This window comes from Rana temporaria, chromosome 4 (genome assembly GCF_905171775.1).
Source record: "Rana temporaria chromosome 4, aRanTem1.1, whole genome shotgun sequence".
Taxonomy (NCBI): domain Eukaryota; kingdom Metazoa; phylum Chordata; class Amphibia; order Anura; family Ranidae; genus Rana; species Rana temporaria.
This window is the reverse complement of record NC_053492.1, coordinates 342,812,498-342,833,533: the sequence shown is the minus strand read 5'-3', so window position 1 is coordinate 342,833,533 and position 21,036 is coordinate 342,812,498. Positions and strand designations below refer to the sequence as shown.

At 43.2% G+C, this 21,036-nt stretch overlaps 2 protein-coding genes across 2 annotated transcripts in view; both read right to left on the bottom strand.

Moving 5' to 3' along the window:
• Positions 1–844: 844 nt before the first annotated feature.
• LOC120935741 (protein ALP1-like) lies at positions 845–4,809 on the bottom strand. The gene is made up of 2 exons (XM_040347802.1): positions 4,298–4,809; positions 845–1,715 (listed from the first exon to the last, which is right to left on the bottom strand). The coding sequence occupies exons 1-2, from the start codon at positions 4,354–4,356 to the stop codon at positions 845–847; spliced, it is 930 nt and encodes a 309-aa protein (XP_040203736.1). The 5' UTR covers positions 4,357–4,809.
• Positions 4,810–5,198: 389 nt separating this feature from the next.
• The window catches only part of GPATCH11 (G-patch domain containing 11), a 91,837-nt gene continuing 75,999 nt past the window's right edge, over positions 5,199–21,036 (bottom strand). The window contains exons 5-8 of the mRNA XM_040350798.1: positions 18,664–18,754; positions 16,505–16,612; positions 9,289–9,370; positions 5,199–5,868 (exon numbers count right to left, since the gene is read on the bottom strand). Coding sequence (XP_040206732.1) covers positions 5,813–5,868; positions 9,289–9,370; positions 16,505–16,612; positions 18,664–18,754 — 337 coding nt within the window. The 3' untranslated portion in view covers positions 5,199–5,812. The remainder of the gene's footprint in view (positions 5,869–9,288; positions 9,371–16,504; positions 16,613–18,663; positions 18,755–21,036) is intronic.

Genomic DNA, 21,036 nt, shown 5'->3' with positions numbered 1-21,036 from the left:
ATCAAGGATCCATCCTACAGTTTGAGAACAGTGCGGAGGAGGGCATGGGACCAAATTGCCTCTCAGATATATCCTAACTGGACCGAAATGGAAAATAAAGACAAAAAAGGTAAACTCCGGGGAAAAGTAAAATGAACATAAGTAGATATTATATTTGTTTTTTTTGGAAATTCAATGTTTGTATACCCATACTAGGGGGGTGAGGAAGGGAATGTGTACTCAATATAGTGTTCTAACCGTGTGGGAAGAGGGTAGACTGGTGGAGGTGACAGACCTGTGTCACTATTTGCAAGAGACAATATGTGCCCGTATAATATTTGTGCTGACGGCCGTCTTGAAGTGGTTAAATAAAATATCTAGTGACACCACCTTTTGTAAGCACCTATGCTGCTGCACGAGTGTCAGATTTGGCCTTTTGCTAGCCTTCCAATGTCCTGACGCACTATTCCCCCCATTGACACAAACAATGGGGCACTGCACTGTATTATTCAATGATAACAATGATGGTATACTATTCCACCTAGGAGGATTAGTATACCATCATTGTTATCAGTGAATAATACAGTACAGTGCCCCCATTGGGGGGATACTCCCCTTCCTAGTAACCAACAACCCTATGTTACCACTGAGGCAGGACCCGTGAGTTGTTGTTCCCATCCTGACACCATGACACCGATTTGATACCATAGTGAAAATGCACCAAAATTTAAGAAAATCTCAAAATAAAACAAACATGAGACTTCTTAATACATCAATAACATATTTTTATTTTATTTTATTACAACAGCATATGATGTATTCTTCAAAAAAGTACGGCAAGCATTGACAAAAATAATATTAATGATTAAATGGAATCCAGCTGCCATGGTACCTGTCCTTCAGGAGACATAAAATATGCGGCATACTGATCCCGTACATGGGAGCCCTGCCTGTTCCCACGGACACCAGTCCACTGAGCTCTTTCCAGAGTCTCAGTAACCGGCTCTTCGAAATCGAAGCCATCGCGCTGCCTCACAAAATTGTGCAAGGCGCACGCAGCTTTGACAGCATTCTGCATGTTTAACACTATGGGAGTGTGCAGAAGCCGCCACTTATTGGCAAGTATTCCAAAAGTGCATTCAACTACTCGCCGTGCCCGGGTTAGGCGGTATTTGAATACCCTTCTCTCCTCTGTCAAACTATGCCCCGAATAAGGCCATAGGAGATTTGTCCCCAAAGAAAAGGCCTCATCACCCACAAAAACACTTGGTAGTGGAGGGCCATTTGTGCCTGGGAGAGGACTGCATTGTGGTAGGTCAAGATCATCTGATCGCAGCATTTGACCAAAGTTAGAGTTTCCAAAGATGGTTGAGTCCGCGTTGCTCCCATATGACCCAATGTCTATGTATGTAAAACAGTAGTTTGCATCTGCTACAGCCATCAATACAAATGAGAAATATTTTTTGTAATTGAAGAATTCACTTCCACTTCTCATGGGCTTCACAATCCTAATGTGCTTCCCATCTATTGCTCCGACACAATTGGGAAAGTTGCAGCGTTGCCAGAATACCTCTGCAATCTGTGCCCATTCCTGTGCAGTAGGTTTCTTGAACACTACTTCCTGGAGAACCTCCCATATAGCAGAGCAGGTGTCACGTATGATATAACTCGCTGTAGACTTGCCTATACGGAAGGCATAATGTAGACTTCCTAGAGACTGTCCAGTTGATAAATATCTACAAAGAAAATAATATATATTATTTTATTTTGTTTTTGACAGTGAAACAGATAAAAGACAAATGGAAGAGCTTTCGTGACGCCTATGCAAGATACATGAGACTGGTAACGAGTAACAGGAGTGGATCGGCGGCATGTCACATCAAAGAATACATTCATGCTAAGGAATTAGAATTCTTGAGACCTTCATTGAGTTTGGCGAGGTAAACTATTATCTGTACTAAGGACAGTGAACGCAATTGGTATACGAAAGTTATAATAATTCATTTATATTTTCAGGACTGAAAACAGCTGGGAGGAAGCTGCTCCGACTGCCCCTGTCGGGATGGATAACAGCAGCCGAAATTCATGTGATCAGACACTGGAGGGTCTGGAGCCGGAAAGCCAGTTGGCCAGTTCATCTCAATCTACGCCGGCAACACCTCTGGGAGAGCGGGAGACAACGCCAAGGCCGGTGCCGCGTGTAGCTGCGAGGGGGACCAAAAGAAAAGCTCCGGAATCAGACCCCAATGTGACAATGATGCTACAGATTATGTCCGAAATGAAGGACAGAATGGGTACTAATACTAATACCCCTTCATACGGAAACAAGTCGGCCCAATGTCTGGCGGAGTTAATGGACAGGGTTCCCAAAAGCCTACAAGCCGATATGCTGGCAGGTACCATACGGTACATCAACACATTTATTCCGCCTGAAGAACCCTACCTATCCCCAGAACCACCACCACCGTATGGCCCCTATGCTAACCAACACCCGCAACATCTGTCAGCACCACCACTTCGTCACTTCACAGCACCACCTTTTCACAGCCACCTACCTCAACACGCACCACCTTACCCGACTCAGACGCCCACACTTTCTACCCACCCTCAACTACCAACACCACCTTCTGCATACACTTCCTCAACACTCCCTGATCTGACGCACCTGCAGACGCACACTTCGACACTGTCACCTTACAGACGCCCACAGACGACACCTTCTGCCTACCATCCTCTGACTTCACAAACATTTCATCTACCTACACAACCTCCTACTTACCCTTCTCGCACGACATACCCTTCCGATTACACACACCTGCCTACACTCCCACCTTACAATCCTCAACCTACACCAACACCACCACCATCACGTTGGCCGCATGGTACAACATCTAGATCTGATTGGTCAAGTTTTGGCAAAGCCATACACGCTGGCATGTCGGTGGATGACCCAGGGGAATCCCCAAGTTTCCAAAAACTTTAATGTTGTGTTATCAGACTCTAGTTCAACTGCAGTCAAAGTGTTTGTTTTCTATGAGCAACGTTTGCTTAAAGTTTGTTTTTTGACCAAAAAATAAAAAAAATTAAAAATAGGATGAATATAGTTTATAATATACTTTATAAAAAAATAAAAAAATTTGGACCTTATAAAACGTGTGTTTTTTAATATTAGATGCATATACAAATATAATATTATTGGGTAATGTATGCAATAGTGTTTGGAGTGTTTGCTTTTCGCCTATCACGGAGGCCCTCTCGTCCGAGGACGAGAGGGCCCCCGTGATGGACGAACACTGAACACAGTGCCTCATAGGACGCTGAATGTTCCGCCTGTCACGGAACAGAAGATGTAGGTGGCACGTCTTTTTGAAGAAACATACGGGCAAGATTCGCAAAGGTAAGGGCACGGTCTGAATGGGTCAGGTCAGGACATGTAATGGTGCAGGTCTGTCATGTAATGGGGCACAGTCTGTCATGTAATGGGGCACAGTCTGTCATGTAATGGGGCACAGTCTGTCATGTAATGGGGCACAGTCTGTCATGTAATGGGGCACAGTCTGTCATGTAATGGGGCACAGTCTGTCATGTAATGGGGCACAGTCTGTCATGTAATGGGGCACAGTCTGTCATGTAATGGGGCACAGTCTGTCATGTAATGGGGCACAGTATGTCATGTAATGGGGCACAGTCTGTCATGTAATGGGGCACAGTCTGTCATGTAATGGGGCACAGTCTGTCATGTAATGGGGCACAGTCTGTCATGTAATGGGGCACAGTCTGTCATGTAATGGGGCACAGTCTGTCATGTAATGGGGCACAGTCTGTCATGTAATTGGGCACAGTCTGTCATGTAATGGGGCACAGTCTGTCATGTAATGGGGCACAGTCTGTCATGTAATGGGGCACAGTCTGTCATGTAATGGGGCACAGTCTGTCATGTAATGGGGCACAGTCTGTCATGTAATTGGGCACAGTCTGTCATATAATGGGGCACAGTCTGTCATATAATGGGGCACAGTCTGTCATATAATGGGGCACAGTCTGTCATATAATGGGGCACAGTCTGTCATATAATGGGGCACAGTCTGTCATATAATGGGGCACAGTCTGTCATATAATGGGGCACAGTCTGTCATATAATGGGGCACAGTCTGTCATGTAATGGTGGCACCGTGAGGCGAGTCATTAATAGTAGGAAGGGGGTAGGTAGTTATACGGTGAGTATACAATTTTGTTATGGGCACTAGAGCATCATTTTGGAAAAATGTAAAAAAACGTAGATCCGGAAAAATTTGACAATGATTTTTTAACTTTTTACCTCAGTGTGATGATAAGTCGCTCCACAGGGGGTATGGAATTGCGGAAAAAGGTGTCCATCCTCTGTAATCTACCGCTGAGCAGTTCTAGCAACTCATCAAAGCTGTTAATAAAAATAAATGAGGTTTTTAGTGGACATGGAAAGGTACAATGTCAAAAACAATGAATACAGATCATTTTTACAAACCTTTTCATAGACATCCTGGTGTAGTCCAGGAATTTCTCCTCGTGCTCTCGGAGATCTTTATAAAGAACCCAAAATTGACCTGTTTCTTCCCGACCGGCAATAACAGAGTGGATCCAATATCTCCGTGCCCTCTTCCTTCTCCTCTGTCCCTGGTGTAGCATATACGAGGTGGCAGTGACTGCTGCCATCATACATGCCATCTCATCGTCCATCTTGGAATGGGAAGCACAATGATGACCCGGAAGAGGTATATTCACACAGGAAGAGGAAAATAAAAATCCTAGGATAGCAACAAGTGATGTCAGGGATGATCATTTTTCCTATTGGATTATAAGAAAAAAGACGAGGTACAAAAACGTCGGAAAACGCTGCGCGCAAACGCGCATATTCGCGCGACAAAACGCTGATTAAAAAAATGCCTGAAAACGCCGCTATTGCCTACGCCTAGGTGTGAATGCAGCCTTAGAGCATTGATTTGAATCAAAATGTAAGACATACTGTATATTACAATTTGGTTTAATTCAGTGGCTAGCAGGGTCGAATGATTTTAGCCTTAAATTTGCCTGTCATTAAAACTATTCAGGAATTGTGCATATATAATGATAGCTTGAGAAATAAAGCATTGACATTAGGTAACTTCCCTTCCCTCTGCTTAAACCTAGAAACGGTTGTGACCTTTGGTCCACATTAAAAAGAAAAGCACAGTGAGCAAAAGTGACATTTAAAAAAAGTATATATTTAACAATTTAAATACACAAAGCTGTTTGAATTCTTACCATGCTTTCTACCAAAATTTTATAAAGATATCAATCACTAGTACAATATTGTAATTAAAGTGAACCTATCAGTTTGCAATGTGTTTAAAAACAAATCCTTGGGCTCTACATACACTTTAAGCAAAAGAAAAAGTAGAAATAAAAATTGTACAAATTCATTGCTTAGGCTAGTGCATGGTTCTGCAATGACTGCTGAAACCTTATCATTTCCTTTGAGTCTGTAAAGCAGCTAATTTCTCGCCTTTTATACAAAGTGTTACATTTTCCTCCATGCATTACAAGCCCAATTTCCATACAAAACATTTTCAGGAACATGTATAACTTACGCTAATGTTTATTGTTCTTTAGTGGTATCTGTTACCACTAGATGAATTTTAATATAACCATCACTACCTCATTACTGGGACAGGATTTAGGGAGAAATCTCCTGAATGGGGACATAGACAATAAATACTAGGTGCTTCCATATATATAGATGACATTCTGAGTGGCAATTCCTTTATATATCCTACTGATGAATCTTCAAATTGTTGTCCCTTAGTAGCAATCAATCTCAGTCATGATCTTCTGAAGTGTTCCCTGGACAGCTGGAGATCATGTCGTCTTCATCTGCATAAAATGATACATGATTAATAAAAGCATATCTATACAATAAACAATTTTGGTGGGGATTGTAGAGTTTGAACATGAATTATAATTGAAAGACAATGAATTGCACTTCTTCTGTGAACCACATCTGAACTTTTACGATTTATTCACAGCAATGGGGAATAAGTACAATTAGGTATAGGTTATTGTGTGTTGCAAATATTGGTAAATATCTCCATAAGCAATAGAAATTGCAGCTCTCAAGAATCCCAAACTACCTAGATCATCCTGTAACCAGTGCCAGTGTTTGTTAAGGATGCTCCTAATTTGCTAGACTATTCAGTATAACAAGCTAATGTCCCTTCTTGGTGGTTTCTATTTGCATAAATATTGTTCCCTTGTCTTAAGGCATACAGTATGTTTATATTCCCGATATGTGTCTATTGTACCATGTACCAGTGTTAAAAAATATCATGTTCGCTTTGTATTGCTTCCTTTGTGTGAACTACCTGGTGATTCTGCCAGCACTCCTGATTTCCAATTTCAAGCTGACCATGTTAGGCATTAAAGGACATCTATCTCAGTCAGTTTTCTGTCTCTGCTGGGAGCACAGCCTGCCTGTCCTCCAATGATAAGACTTGTGCCGACACCCCCTCCCCAAACAGCCATTCACTGAGAAGAACAGTATACTGTTGTTTTTCCACCGGCAGCTCTTTAAGCCCCTTAAGCTCACAACAGAGACTATGTGATGGCTAAAATAATCAATCTCTCTCTCTCTCTATATATATATATATATATATATATATATATATATATATATATATATATATATATATATATATATATATATATATATATATATACACACACACACACACACACTGAGAAAAATTATAAACGCTTTAGTGTTTGCCCCTATTTATCATGAGCTGAACTCAAAGATCTACGACTTTTTCTATGTACACAAAAGGCCTATTTCTCTCAAAAATGGTTCACAAATCTGTCTAAATCTGTTAGTTAACACTTCTCCTTTGCTGAGATGATCCATCCACCTCACAGGTGTGGCATATCAAAATGCTGATTAAACAGCATGATTAGTGAAGTGGGGGGAGTGTGGTGAAAAGGGGAAAGGGGGGAGCACAGATGGGCCCGAGGGGCAAAGGGATGGGAAAGTGTAATGTACAAACACAGTGGGAAATAAAACCTACACACTTGTGACTAAGTGAGTAAATACATAAAAGGTGCAAATTCATAAGCAAAAAACAAAATGGATATACAATTCAATGAATGTTCAGTGTCAGTCCCAATTTCACATCAAAAAGGAAAACCAGGAATCCAGGTGAAACAAGTATGTTGGTAGGTAGGTGAATAGTCTAAAGTGAGGGTTCCAGAGCCAGGTCAGTGAAAATACGCAGCGCAGCGAATCCAAAACACGTGCAGCCCACACCGTTTGTGATCCTAGCAGCTTACCTCAGATCTACCTATCTCCACAGGCCCCGGACTCGTTCCGTCCCCCTGATGAAGTCACGTGATGTGACGAACACGCGTCAGGACTAGCGCACTGATTGGTTGCAGCATCCGACAGACGAGCGCGGCGCTCGTGGATGTTTTGACCGTTCCAAGTCTGCTCCATGTGAGTTTTTAAATGTTTTTTATGTATTTTAAATAAACCACCTGTACGGTATCAGGCGATGTGCCTCCCTCCTTCTCTTGCCCCTGTCTTTACCATCTCCGAGTGAGCGGTTGGTGTCACCGACACTGAAGGGAGGAATTTCTGTGGCAGAGAGAAGCTAGGACTGGAACGAGTCCGGCGCCCGTGGAGATGGGTACCCTGTCTTATCACACTGCATCTGAGGGAGGATTTTCTGTGGCAGAGAGAAGCTAGGACTATAACGAGTTCGGCGCTCGTGGAGATAGGCACCCTGTCCTATTACACTGTGCAAGTTTACATCCACTTACCTAGATAGAGGCTCCCTGGTGGTGACCGGACTATACCATAGTGTCTTTGCTTGTATTTTCCACATGCACGGCCCAAGATTGAGACCCACCAGACTCATCCATTCACATCCCAGGAAAACATCACAGGCTTTATGTGATAGATCTGAGGTAAGCTGCTAGGATCACAAACGGTGTGGGCTGCACGTGTTTTGGATTCGCTGCGCTGCATATTTTCACTGACCTGGCTCTGGAACCCTCACTTTAGACTATTCACCTACCTACCAACTTACTTGTTTGTTCACCTGGATTCCTGGTTTTCCTTTTTGATGTGAAATTGGGACTGACACTGAACATTCATTGAATTGTATATCCATTTTGTTTTTTGCTTATGAATTTGCACCTTTTATGTATTCATTCACTTAGTCACAAGTGTGTAGGTTTTATTTCCCACTGTGTTTGTACATTACACTTTCCCATCCCTTTGCCCCTCGGGCCCATCTGTGCCCCCCCCCCTTTCCCCTTTTCACCACACTCCCCCCACTTCACTAGTCCCTCCTCCTGCTACTATTGTTTGTTCCAGTAGCAGTTCCTCACAGCGCAGACATCATATATATTTTCTGAATTACCATTTTGTCTATAATAGGATAGACTTTCTTTTGTTTGCTGCAGTGTACACACCCCATTTACTATCCACGCCCCCCCTCCCCTTCCCCATATTTTTTAAGTCACTTATCCTAGACAGCGCAGGAGTTCCACTTACCACTGTAAACAGCATGATTATTGCACAGGTGTGCCTTAGGCTGGCCACAATAAAAGGCCGCTCTAAAACTTGCAATTTTATCACACAGCACAAGGGTGATGGCAGTCAGTTAAGCTTAGCCATCAAGTTGAGCAAAGTCAGGCCCAAATAAAGAGGGGTGCAGTAGAGGCTCTGGCTAAAAAATTGTGGGCATTTTAAGATGTCTGCTTTGGCAACACCCAACTCAAAAAACAGGCAGTTTTTCCTGTATTAATGTATATGTTTTATGTATGAAAGAATTTATGAACTTTATAATGGATGTTGATTTTAAAAAATTTCTAGAACGTTTGTAAATTTTTTTCTATGTGAAAAAGAATAAAAATTATTTAAACACAAAAACCAGGCAGAGAAGGCCAGGCTAACATTGACTGCAGCCAACTAGTTGGAGTCACTGTTTGGGTGTGTTCACGGGTGTTGGTTTGTGGGCGCTGGCTGTCAGAATGATATAACCAACAGCTGGATATTTGCCTATTCTTGCTGTTAGGTGTGGATGGGGAAACCTATGGATTTGGACGAAATCTGTGGGTGTGGCAAGCTCTTGGCAGAATGTTTACCTTTTAAAATAAGAACTAAGGTCAGTAAGCATGTAGCACTTCTTTAGCAGAAGCATACTATTTTTATATCATTTCAGAAAACATTTTGAAAGTCTTTCATGATCATTCAATATAAGGCATTGCATTTTCAAAAGATAAATAGAGATTTACCGTGATAAGAAGTGCCACACCAGATGCAGTAAAAATGTTTGTCTCTTAAGTAACTTGTCAGAATGTGCAGCTTATCAAAGGTCTAGGCAGAGTAAATAACAACAAATCAGGTGAGAAGACATTTTGTGCAATTTGATTTCCAAAAAAAAAAGTCTGATTTCCAAAAATAACAGCTTTAGAGGATATACATTTGAATAGGATTGCTCTGCAGTCATTGTTTAAAGTAAGAGTCCATTAACACCAATCACATTATGGTAACGTAGATAAACTTCATGTGCAAGGGAGCACTGTGGTGCCATTAATTGTGAATGGCATTCTAAATGTATTTACGGCACAATGCAGCACAAACAAATGGTGTACTGAGATGCACTGCAGCCCATACATTTTTTGTGTGATTGGGCCCTTAACCACTTCCAACCGCCCCATTTTCATATGACACCCGCAGGAACACTCTGTCCCGCTAGGCGGAAGTCATATGACGTCCATGGCTGCGATGTCCGCCGGGCACCCACAATTGCTTTTCACAGAGCAGGGATGTGGATTTGTGTGTGTAAACACACAGATCCATGTCCTGTCAGGGGAGAGGAGACCGATCCGTGTGTTCCTTGTATATAGGAACACCGATCGGTCACCTCCCCCCACAGTTAGAATCACTCCCTAGGCCACACATTTAGTCCCTTGTCCCCTAGTGTTAACCCCTTCCCTGCCAGTGACATTTATAAATTAATCAATGCATTTTTATAGCACCGATCGCTTTATAAATGTCAAAAGTGTCCGCTGCAATATCACAGTCACAATAAAGATCGCCGCTATTACTAGTAAAAAAATATATATATATATATATATATATATATATATATATAATATATATATATATATATATAATAAAAATGACATAAATCTATCCCCTATTTTGTAGACGCTATAACTTTTGCACAAACCAATCAATATACAATTATTTTTTTACCAAAATAATGTAGAAGAATACATAATCGGCCTAAACTGAGGAAATTTTTTGTTAAATTGCATATTTATTAAAGCAAAAAAAAAAAAAAAAAGTGTTTTTTTCTAAATTGTCTATTTTTTTGTTTATAGCGCAAAAAAATGAAAATCGCAGAGATGATCAAATACCACCAAAAGAAAGTTCCATTTCATTTGGGTACAGTGTTGCATGACCGCGCAATTGTCATTCAAAATGTTAAAGCGCTGAAAGCTGAAAATTGGCCTGGGTAGAAATGGGGGTGAAAATGCCCAGTACTGAAATGGTTAAAAGACATGAAAAAAAAAAAAAAAGACCCACCATGAACATTGTACAAATAAAACAAACAAAAAAAAAAATGTTTTTACCTAAAATTATAATAAATATAATTAAATCTTTTAGCCAACCATTGGTCCAGATTTTCCAAGTTGGAACAATAAATTCCATATGAACAAATATTAGAACAGAAATGTGCCACATTGTACAGAAGGAAATGTATTAAAACTACAGTGCATCCAGGAAGTATTCACAGAGCTTCACTTTTTCCACATTTTTTAATGTTACAACCTTATTCCAAAATAGATTCAACTCCTTATTTTCCTCAAAATTCTACAAATGATACCCCATAATGACAATGTGAAAGAAGTTATTGAAATCTTTGCAAATTTATTAAGAATAAAAAACGAAAAAAAAAACAAAAAATTACATCAACATAAGTATTTTTTGTTTATAATACATTTGCAAAGATTTCAAACAAACTTCTTTCACGTTTTCCTTATGGGGTATGGTTTGTAGAATTTTGAGGAAAAATAGGATTTTTTGTACTCACCGTAAAATCCTTTTCTCAGTCGACCATGGATGGACACAGCTCCTTAAATCTTGACATTTGGGTTATGTTCCTGTTCATAGGAGAGGACTAGGCAGAACATGTTAGTTATCTTAAAACATGTAACTTTAACAGAGTTGAACAGCCACGCCCAGGGGGCGATCCCTCCGGTCATAACCCCTCACCCTGCAGTATGCAGCTCAGTTCGCCAAAAAGCAGTACAAACTTAAAAAAAGGAGGGATGGGTGCGTTGTCCGTCCATGGACAGAGAAAAGGATTTTACGGTGAGTACAAAAAATCCTATTTTCTCTTTTCGTCCATGGACGGACACAGCTCCTTAAATCTTGACATTTGGGACGTCCCCAAGCAGTGTCAGAAAAATGAGGGGTGGGAACAGCAATCAAAATCAAACTTCAATCCAAACAAGCAGAGCTCCTCAACGGAGGAGTTGCAAACTCAAACAGCCGCCTGCAAAACCTTGCGGCCGAAGGAAGCATCTGAAGATGCACTCGCATCAACCTTGTAAAATTCGGAAAAGGTGTAAACGGACGACCAAGTCGCCACCTTACACACCTGTGAAACAGACGCTTGATGTCGGAAAGCACCAATGGCCCTGGTCAAATGCGCTGTGACAGGGAAAGGAGGCGCCCGCCCCTTAAGGGAGTAGGCCTGGATGACGGTCTGCCTGATCCACCGAGAAATGGTGGCTGACGAGACCACCAGGCCCTTCTGCGGACCAGATACCGCCACAAACAGCGAGTCCGACCTCCGGAACGAAGCCATGGCAAACAGGTACACCCACAGAGCACGTACCACGTCCAAGATATGTAGCGCAGCCTCTTTGGGATGCGACAGTCGAGGACGGAAGTACAATGTCCTCGTTCAGATGAAAGGCTGAAACTACCTTCAGAAGAAAAGAAGGTTGCGGGTGTGGCACCGCTTTATCCTTGAGGAGGACCAAGTATGGAGACTTGCAAGGCAAGGCCGCCAACTCAGAAACACGTCTGACAGATGTAATGGCCACTAGAAAAGCCACTTTCTGAGAGAGCATCAAGAGAGAAATTTCTCTGATGTTCTCAAAAGGAGGCTCCTGAAGAGCAGAGAGCACCAAATTCAAATCCCACGGAGGAAGCGGTGGTCTAAATCGGGGGAAGCACATGTCGAACCCCCTGAACAAAAGTACCTACCAGCGACTGGGTCGCCAAGGGTCGTTGGAAGAAAACAGCCAGGGTGCTTAAGGCAAGTTTCTGATCCACTCCACGCTGTAAAAACAGCTGGACCCTGGAAACCGAATATGTCAGTGGATGCCACTCCATCTCCTCGCACATGGAGATGTAGGCCTTCCAAGTGCGATTGTAGATCTTCCGCGAAGAAAACTTCCGTGCCCTTAGCATGGTTGAAATGACCAAATCCGACAGACTTCGGTCCCCTAGTACCTGGCTTTCAATAGCCATGTCGTTAAAGCCAGTGACTGTAAAGCAGGATGAAGTATGGGACCTTGAGACAGAAGGTCTTCCCTCATTGGCAGCCGCCAGGGTGCATCCGCCACCAGGCGCACAGGGTCGGCATACCAGGGACGCCGGGGCCAATGTGGAGCGATTAGAATCACCAGGTTCCCCTCTGTATCCACTCTGCGGAGCAGACGAGGAAGCAACTTTGCTGTCTTACAGAAATAAGTGGAATTTATGTTGGATAAAACAAGGAATTCCCCTGGTAGCAGTGGGTGACTACAACGAAGTCCTGGATAGAGCCTCTGACAGATTTCCCTCGATATCTGTACCAAATATAGAACGTGGGGGCCGTTTGGCCCAGTTTATGGAGGAGACAGGGCTGGCAACTCGCTTAAATAGGTGCATTGAGAGCCTTATCCACCCTGATCAGTCAGGGTTCATTCCAAATAGGTCAACAAGCATTGAAGGGTCTTTTTAAATATACAGATCCCCACTGACAATGAGGGCTCTAGAGCAGTGGTCATCAACCCTGTCCTGCAGGGCCCACTAACAGGCCAGGTTTTAAGTATTACCTTGGGTAGATGCAGTCTAGAATACTGCAATCACTGAGGAGCAAATTATATCAGCTGTGATGTATTTCAGTTATCTTGCAAACCTGGCCTGTTAGTGGGCCCTGCAGGACAAGGTTGATGACCACTGCTCTAGAGCACTGCTGGCCCTTGATGCCGCTAAGGCATTTGACAGCCTTGAGTGGCCATACCTGTGGAGGGTACTAGAGAGTTTTGGATTTGGCCCATTTTTATTAGGTGGGTCAAACTCTTGTATAGCAAGCCAAGAGCCAAAATTTAAATAAATGGCAAAGTTTCAGACTTATTCAAGCTTGAGAGGGGAACGAGGCAGGGTTGCCCCCTCTCCCCCCTCCTGTTTGAACTCACTATGGAACCTTTAGCGATTAAAGCTAGGCTCAAGGAAGACATACAGGGGTTCAGAGGAAGACAGGATATCGTTATATATGCGGGCGATGTCCTGTTCTTCATTGGAGATGTGGATAGCTCTTTGGCTTCAGTGGTCCAATTGGTCAGGGAGTTTGGACGGTTCTCGGGATTGGCCATCAACTGGGATAAGTCGGCTTTGCTACCAATAGACCCATTACGTGACCAGACGATAGCTGAAATGTCCCAGCTGAAAATTGTCACCAAACTAAAATACTTGGGAGTCTGGATTACTCGCAACGCTAGGGAATACACTTGCAAAAACATAGCTCCACTACTATTTAAAATGAAACAAAAAACAAAGATATTTGGAACCGCTGCCCTCTCGCTGTAGCTGGGCGTTGTATGTAACTTAATAAAGATGATTTGGCTCCCCCAGATATTATACGTACTCCACAACTCCCCGATTTGGGTAAGCCAAATATGGTTTAAAAGAATGGAAACATTCAGGGAGTTAATGTGGAAAGGAGAACAGGCCAGAATCAGTTTACAGACTATGCAACTCCCAGTAAAGGAGGGGGGGATGGCGCTCCCACACCCAAGAATATACTTCCTAGCGTCCCAGCTACAACATCTAGCGGGTTGCGGCACTCAAAACCCAGGTAATGATAGTTGCAGATTAATGCTATCAGGGGCCCCACATAAAATATTGGTAGAAGCCCTGGAGGCAAACTCATTTACCCACAAATGCCTGACTATAAAGCTAATTAGCAAAGTATGGCAGACAAGGAAGGCCCTGCTGGGATATACTGGGGTAACTGAGTTTGCCCCCCTCTGGAACAATAAGAACCTAACAGAAGTTAGGGATATAGAGAAATCTAAAGAATGGGAGAGGCATGAGAGGCAGGGAATTACACGGCTACTCCATCTGTACGAGGGCAACCTCATGAAAACGTTCTCGGATTTGAGATACGAATTCAACATATCAAATAAGACGTTTTATAAATACTTACAGATCAGGCATGCCATCCAAACCCAGTTTAGGACACAACCAATTGTTAGGATTTAGAATACCGTTATTCTCAAAATAATTTAACCTAATATCTCGAAAGGTTTAATTTCAGAGATAAATGGTAAACTAGGGGCCAGAGTAATAAATCAAATTGGTATTTCCAAGAGTCGAGAAAAATGGGAAAGAGATCTAGGGTTAGTAACCTCAGAGCAATGGAACAAGATCCTACATATAGGGGCTCTGGTGTCAATTGCCCCAGCACAGAGACTGTCCCATTTATTTCTATTGCACCGCGTCTACTATGCTCCCAAAAACATGTTTGAATTAGGATGGAATCAGAGCGATGAATGCCCCAGATGCAAGGCAACAGGGGACCTTATTCACATGGTCTGGAGATGCCCTAAGCTTTTCAGATATTGGATAGAAGTAATAAATAGGCTCAACAAAATCTTTACGACTTCTTTAGAACCAGAGGCTAAAACTTGCCTCTTAGGCCTCGTACACACGACGGGACCTGTCCGATGAAAACGGTCCGCGGACCGTTTTCATCGGACATGTCCGCTGGGATCATTTGGTTTGATGGCTGTACACACCATCAGACAAAATTCCCCGCGGACAGGATAGGCGGTAATGTGGCCGCGGCGACGTGCGCGACCCTGGAAGGTCAATGCTTCCACGCATGCGTCGAATCACTTCGGCGGATGGGGGGGATTCCGGCCCAGGGGACATGTCCGATGAGTCGTACTGACCATCGGACATGTCCGACGGACATGGTTCTTAGCATGCTAATGTGAATCCTCTGTATGTACACAATGCACAGTCAGTGTTTATATATTTGGAATATATATTTTATATCTTTTGTAAGAAAATCTATTTTGACAAATATTGGAAAATAATAAAGAAAAATTAAGATAAAAAAAAATAAACATGTTCTGCCTAGTCCTCTCCTATGAACAGGAACATAACCCAAATGTCAAGATTTAAAGAGCTGTGTCCGTCCATGGACGAAAAGAGAAAAAATGAATTTAATCCATTTTGGAATAAGGCTGTAACATAACAAAAATGTAGAAAAAGTGAAGCGCTGTGAATACTGTGAATGGGAGTTCACAGAGAGTCTTCCAGGTTACTAAATTTAGGTCTTGCTAAACAGGCCTCAATCTGAACAGACTACAAGATAAAATTATCAGAATTAATTTATAAATACAGACAAATCTACAGGAAATGTTAGCCACCCAAAGAGAGGTATCTACAATCTAATATGTCACAGAAATCTTCCGGTCAAGATGTGCTGCAGCTCATTAAACATGAAACAGTGAAACATGATTAGAAAGGATGGAAAACCTTGCCTGATCGTTATTTTCACCCATATACGCCATTGTATGACTGCGTGACCACCGATAGTTAAGGAAGGGTCACATGGTGAAGCCCCCTGGGGGTGGTAGGATCATGCCTGAATGTCAGCACATACAATAGCCAGACTGCCACAGTGAGCATCACCAAGGCTGCCACCCATTTGGTCCAGAAAACAAACAAGGAAGACGGGATGAATGGAAATCGTAGCCCGCTTTGGAAATGTTGCAGTCACATGGCTAAACATAAAGTGGTTGTAAACCCTTACAGACCACTTTTTTGCTACAGGTAAGCCTATAATAGAAAAAAAAAGGTGCATCAGCCTAGTGCATTATCCTTTGGATAAGTTTTATTGAATATACGTATGTGCCGTTGCTTCAAAAAGTGTGACGTTCATCGCAGCTCTGGCCAATCACAGCGCCAGAGCCGCGATACCCGGAAATAACTCCGGGAGCGATGTTGCCGGCCGGAGCTATGTACGGGCACCGCAGCGAGGGCTTCGATTTCAGGTGAGTATTACATAATGAGCTAGTATGCTATGCATACTAGCTCATTATGCTTTTGTTTTGCAAGTGATCTGTTTTTTTTTTTTTTTGGGGTAATGTGGGTTTACAACCTATTTAAGTCCTAATCATAAATATATGTTCAAAAAATAAGGGTTCTTACACTCAGCTCATCATATTTAACTTCATCTTCATCCTCATCTGTTTCCACATCATCTTCCTGTGGGTCTGTTGCAGGCCAGTACCAAGGCTCCCTAGGACAGCTAATACCCTGTAGAAAAAAACATTTTAAAATCAAATTTACAGCAGCAGGTATTCAACTTTTAAAAATCATTTCAACAATCTGTTCAATTCTGGTTCTGAAAAAATATAACCAAATGCCAACAACCTTCAAAAGGTATCTACAATCAGATTTTAAACCTACTTGTACCTGCAACATATTAAGCCGACCAAAATTTATATCTATGTAGAAGTCACAGGGCCTCGTGCATCTTACCTGACCGAAAAAATTGGAATACATGCAATACTAAATGTACACTAAAATCACAATTAACGAATACAAACACAACATAACTTACAAAAATCCTGCTAAATTGAAATGATAAAAATGTATTGAGTTAAAGAGGCAGTAAACCCAGTTAAAAAAAAAAAACCTGCAAGACAAAGGCATAATGAGCTAGTATGCATAGTATACTAGCTCATTATGTAATACTCACCTCCGATCGAAGCCCCCACAGCCGTCCACGTACAATGCTTGGGCGGCCGACATCTTGCCCAGAGGTTGCTTCCGGGTATCGCGGCTCCGGCGCTGTGATTGGCCAGAGCCGCAATGACGTCACTCCCCGTTCATGTGTGCAGCAGCCGCCAGTCACGGCAGGGCCTCCATTAAGAACGGCACGCTCGCCATTGTGGCGTTGACATGGGCGTTGACATGGGCGCTCGTGATTTTAGTAAATATTTCCTGAACCATGGAGGTTTAGGAGATATTTCAAGCACCTACAAGTAAAGCCTTGATCTAGGCTTACCTGTAGGTTAAAGTGGTTATAAAGGGTTTACAACCACTTTAATAAATAAAGCTCCATGCCTAAAGATCTTTTGGTCATTTACATAGGTGCTGTGGCCTGTGCAGGTTAAATCTTTTTTTTTCTATGTGGCTGGGTGTACAGGCCTAATGCGCATGCAAGTATACAGCACTGAACACAGACAGTATGCATTCAGGGCCACACACAGTTTACTATGCTTCAGTTATGAGCACAGTGAGCGACTTGTGCGGATCCCTCACTCTGTTCATTTAAGAAAAGAAACAGTCCAATAAATGATATATTTACTGCCCCTCCCACCCCCATCCTGAAATGATCCCCTGTACCCTACAGCAACCAGGGAGAGGAGGGGAAGTTGTCAGTGCTGCGGGGGGAAAGGGTTGCCTGGGCAGCAGGGAGAATTCTATCCTGGACAGGGAGGATGATCTGTGCGATGGGGGTGAAATCATTGGAACTGATCCCCTTGTGCGATTTCCCCTGCAGCATCTGAAAGCCAGCGGGATGGAGGGTTAGCAGTAGTGCTGTACGGGGAAGGGGGCCCGAAAAGCAGAGGTAAGAGGATTGTGGTAAACTATGATCGGTGCAGGGAGGCATATACTGAAACTGATTCCCCATGTTTCCCCCTGCAACAGCTGAAAGCTGCAGGGAGGGAGAGAAGGAGAAGGCTGCTTTCAGCTGCTGCAGGGGGAAACATGGGGAATCAGTTTCAGTTCAGTTTCGGTTGTTGTGATTAACCACCCTCCCTTCCGTGCCCCAGCCCCACGATCACCCCTTCTTGTCAACAATCCCCCTTTTTCAGCTATCAGTTGCCTTGGCCCCCCTTTTAAAGGAATGACCCCCGAGCCCAGTACAGGAGTGCTGCCTGTACCCCCTTATAAACAGCCCTAGAAGCTACTGTGATAACAGCATTGTTCCAAGTAGTGTGCTGACCACCTTCTGCATATTAACGAAAAAGGGTTTGCATGGCAACCCTCAGAGAATACAAAGCCTTCTTTGATTGGATGAGGTGGAGAGGTTGGGAGGTGATATCTTCACCTCGTCCTTTAAAGAATGTCTTGTATTCTTTGAAAAAATGCAAGGTGTTCTGTGGATAGCAACTGAGCTAAAGAAGCAACTCCCTGTGCTTACTATGCAGGTATGAGATATGCTGGCTCAATCTACTTGTGCAATACAAATTTCCTGCTCTTTAGGAATGTGTAAATGGTTTAATGTCCATAGACTGGGCATATGTGACAAATATTTTAGAAAAGGAGATGAGGATTACTGCTACTCTTTAATTTACCTTTTGCTCATCTAGATGCAGACATGCTTTCTGGCTTTTCCTTAGGTCACCTTCTAGTTTCTGCTCTTCCTTTTTGCTTCGTAATCTTGACCTAACATAAAAAAATAATCTTTAATAAAAGGAAATCTGTGGTCACAACATACATTTTTATTTTATAAACTCAGCATTGTACGGAGGGAAGGCATTGTCCTGGTGCAGGTAGGAGGAGGATTGGAAGGAGGAAACCACCTTAAGGAAAACTTTGTCCTTGTGCAATACTACAAGATAAGGCTACTAATTCAGAAACCCTGTGCACCAACATGATAGCAAGGAGAAAGGTCACCTTGCAAGTGAGGTCAGAAAACGGACTATACCTAATTGGTTCAATGGGCAACCTCTAAGGCTCCATTAACACATATGCGGCATTTTCAGCTTTTTGCAGAAACGCAGGATTTTTTTTTTTAAATGGGTTCCTATGGAACACGTTTATATTAATGCATTTTTGTGCCTCTGCATTTTTGAAAAGGGCTAGGGACTTTTTTTCCCGGAGCCTGCAGCATTTTGCATGTAATAAACTACAATGGACCCCTAACCAAAACACAGGTACCGTTTTTTTTTACAGTGATTTGCGTTTTTTTTTGCTTTATACATACTGGGGTGGATTCAGCAAGCAATTACGCCTGCGTATCCATAGATACGCAGCGTAATTGCTAAGTAGCGCCCCGGCGTATCGACTTTCTGTATTCAGAAAGCTTGATACACCGACTGTAGCCTAAGATATGACTGGCATAAGGCTCTTATGCCGTCGTATCTAAGGCTGCATTCTTACGCTGGCCGCTAGGTGGCGTTCCCATAGTGGTCAGCGTAGAGTATGCAAATTGCATACTCACGCCGATTCACAAACGTACGCGCGCCGGCGTTCGAGTTTTACGTCGTTTGCGTACGGCGCTTTCTGCGTAAGGCTGCTCCTGCCATTAGGAGGCGCAGCCAATGGTAAGTATACACGTCGTTCCCGCGTCGCGATTTTCGACATTTACGTCGTTTGCGTAAGTGAATCGTGAATGGCGCTGGACGCCATTTACATTCACGTCGAAGCAAATGACGTCCTTGCAACGTCATTTACCGCAATGCACGTCGGGAAATTTTCCAGACGGAGCATGCGCAGAACGTTCGGCGCGGGAACGCGCCTAATTTAAATGATCCACGCCCCCTACGGGATCATTTAAATTACGCGCACTTACGCCGGCCACTTTTACGAAACGCCGCCGCAAATTACGGAGCAAATGCTTTGTGAATGAAGCGTAGCTCAAGTAATTTACGGAGGCGTAGCGTAAAAACGGTACGCTGTGCCGCCGTAGTAGTGCGCTCCCCTACTTGAATCTACCCCACTGTATATAGACAGTTGCTAAGGCTGCAACCATAACAACCGATAAGTTATCAGCGGGTTTCCCCCGCTGACAGCCAAATGTACAATAAAAGGATCGCAAGCAAAAAACAAAAAAATAAAAAAAAAATTGTGAAAAAAACACAGCTCCCCCCCTCCCCCCTCCAGGTCCATACCAGGACCTTATCCAAGCATGCAGCCCAGCAGGACAGGATAGAAAAGGAAAGGTAGGAGATGAGCGAGTGCCCCCCCCTCCTGAACTACACCAGGCCGCAAGCCCTCAACATGGATGGGAGGTTCTGGGTGGTGGTTGTGGGGGGTCTGCAGGCAAGTGGCTCATCGGAATCTGGAAGTCCCTTTTAACATGGGGACCCCCAGATCCTACCCCCCATGTGAATGAGTATGGGGTACATTGTACCCTTATCCATTCACAAGAAAAAAAAAAGAAGGTGTAGACAACACAAGAGACGGTTTTTGACAAGTCCTTTTTTTTTTTTTTAAATCGTGTCTTTATCCTCCGGTGTTTCGTCTCCTTTTCTCTTAGGTGGTTTCTTCTCCCTCCGTTGTATTCCCCCTCCAGTGTTTCTTCCCCCCCTTTTCTCTCCGGTGGTTTGTTTTCCCTCTTTTCTCTCTGGTGGTTTCTTCTCTCTTAGCTCTCCGGTGAGGTCGTCTTCATCCGCTGCCCTCTAAAAATAAAATACACAGTCTTCCTCCGACGCTTGCTGCTTCTGTTGTGTCAGCTCCCACTGTCTGTCATTTCTTTTATAACCATGGGTCATGGCCATCCGATGATGTCACCAGGAGACCGCGCTCCTTGTGACGTCACTTTATTTTTAATTTTTTTATTTTGGTGTGGGGGTGTCCCCTCCCAATCCATACCAGATCTGAAGGGCCTGGTATGGACCAGAGGGGGGACCCCACACCCTTGGTTTGTTTTTTTCACATTCTTTTTTTACATTCAGCTGTCAGCAGGGAACATTCAGCTGATAAGTCATCAGTTGTTAAGGACA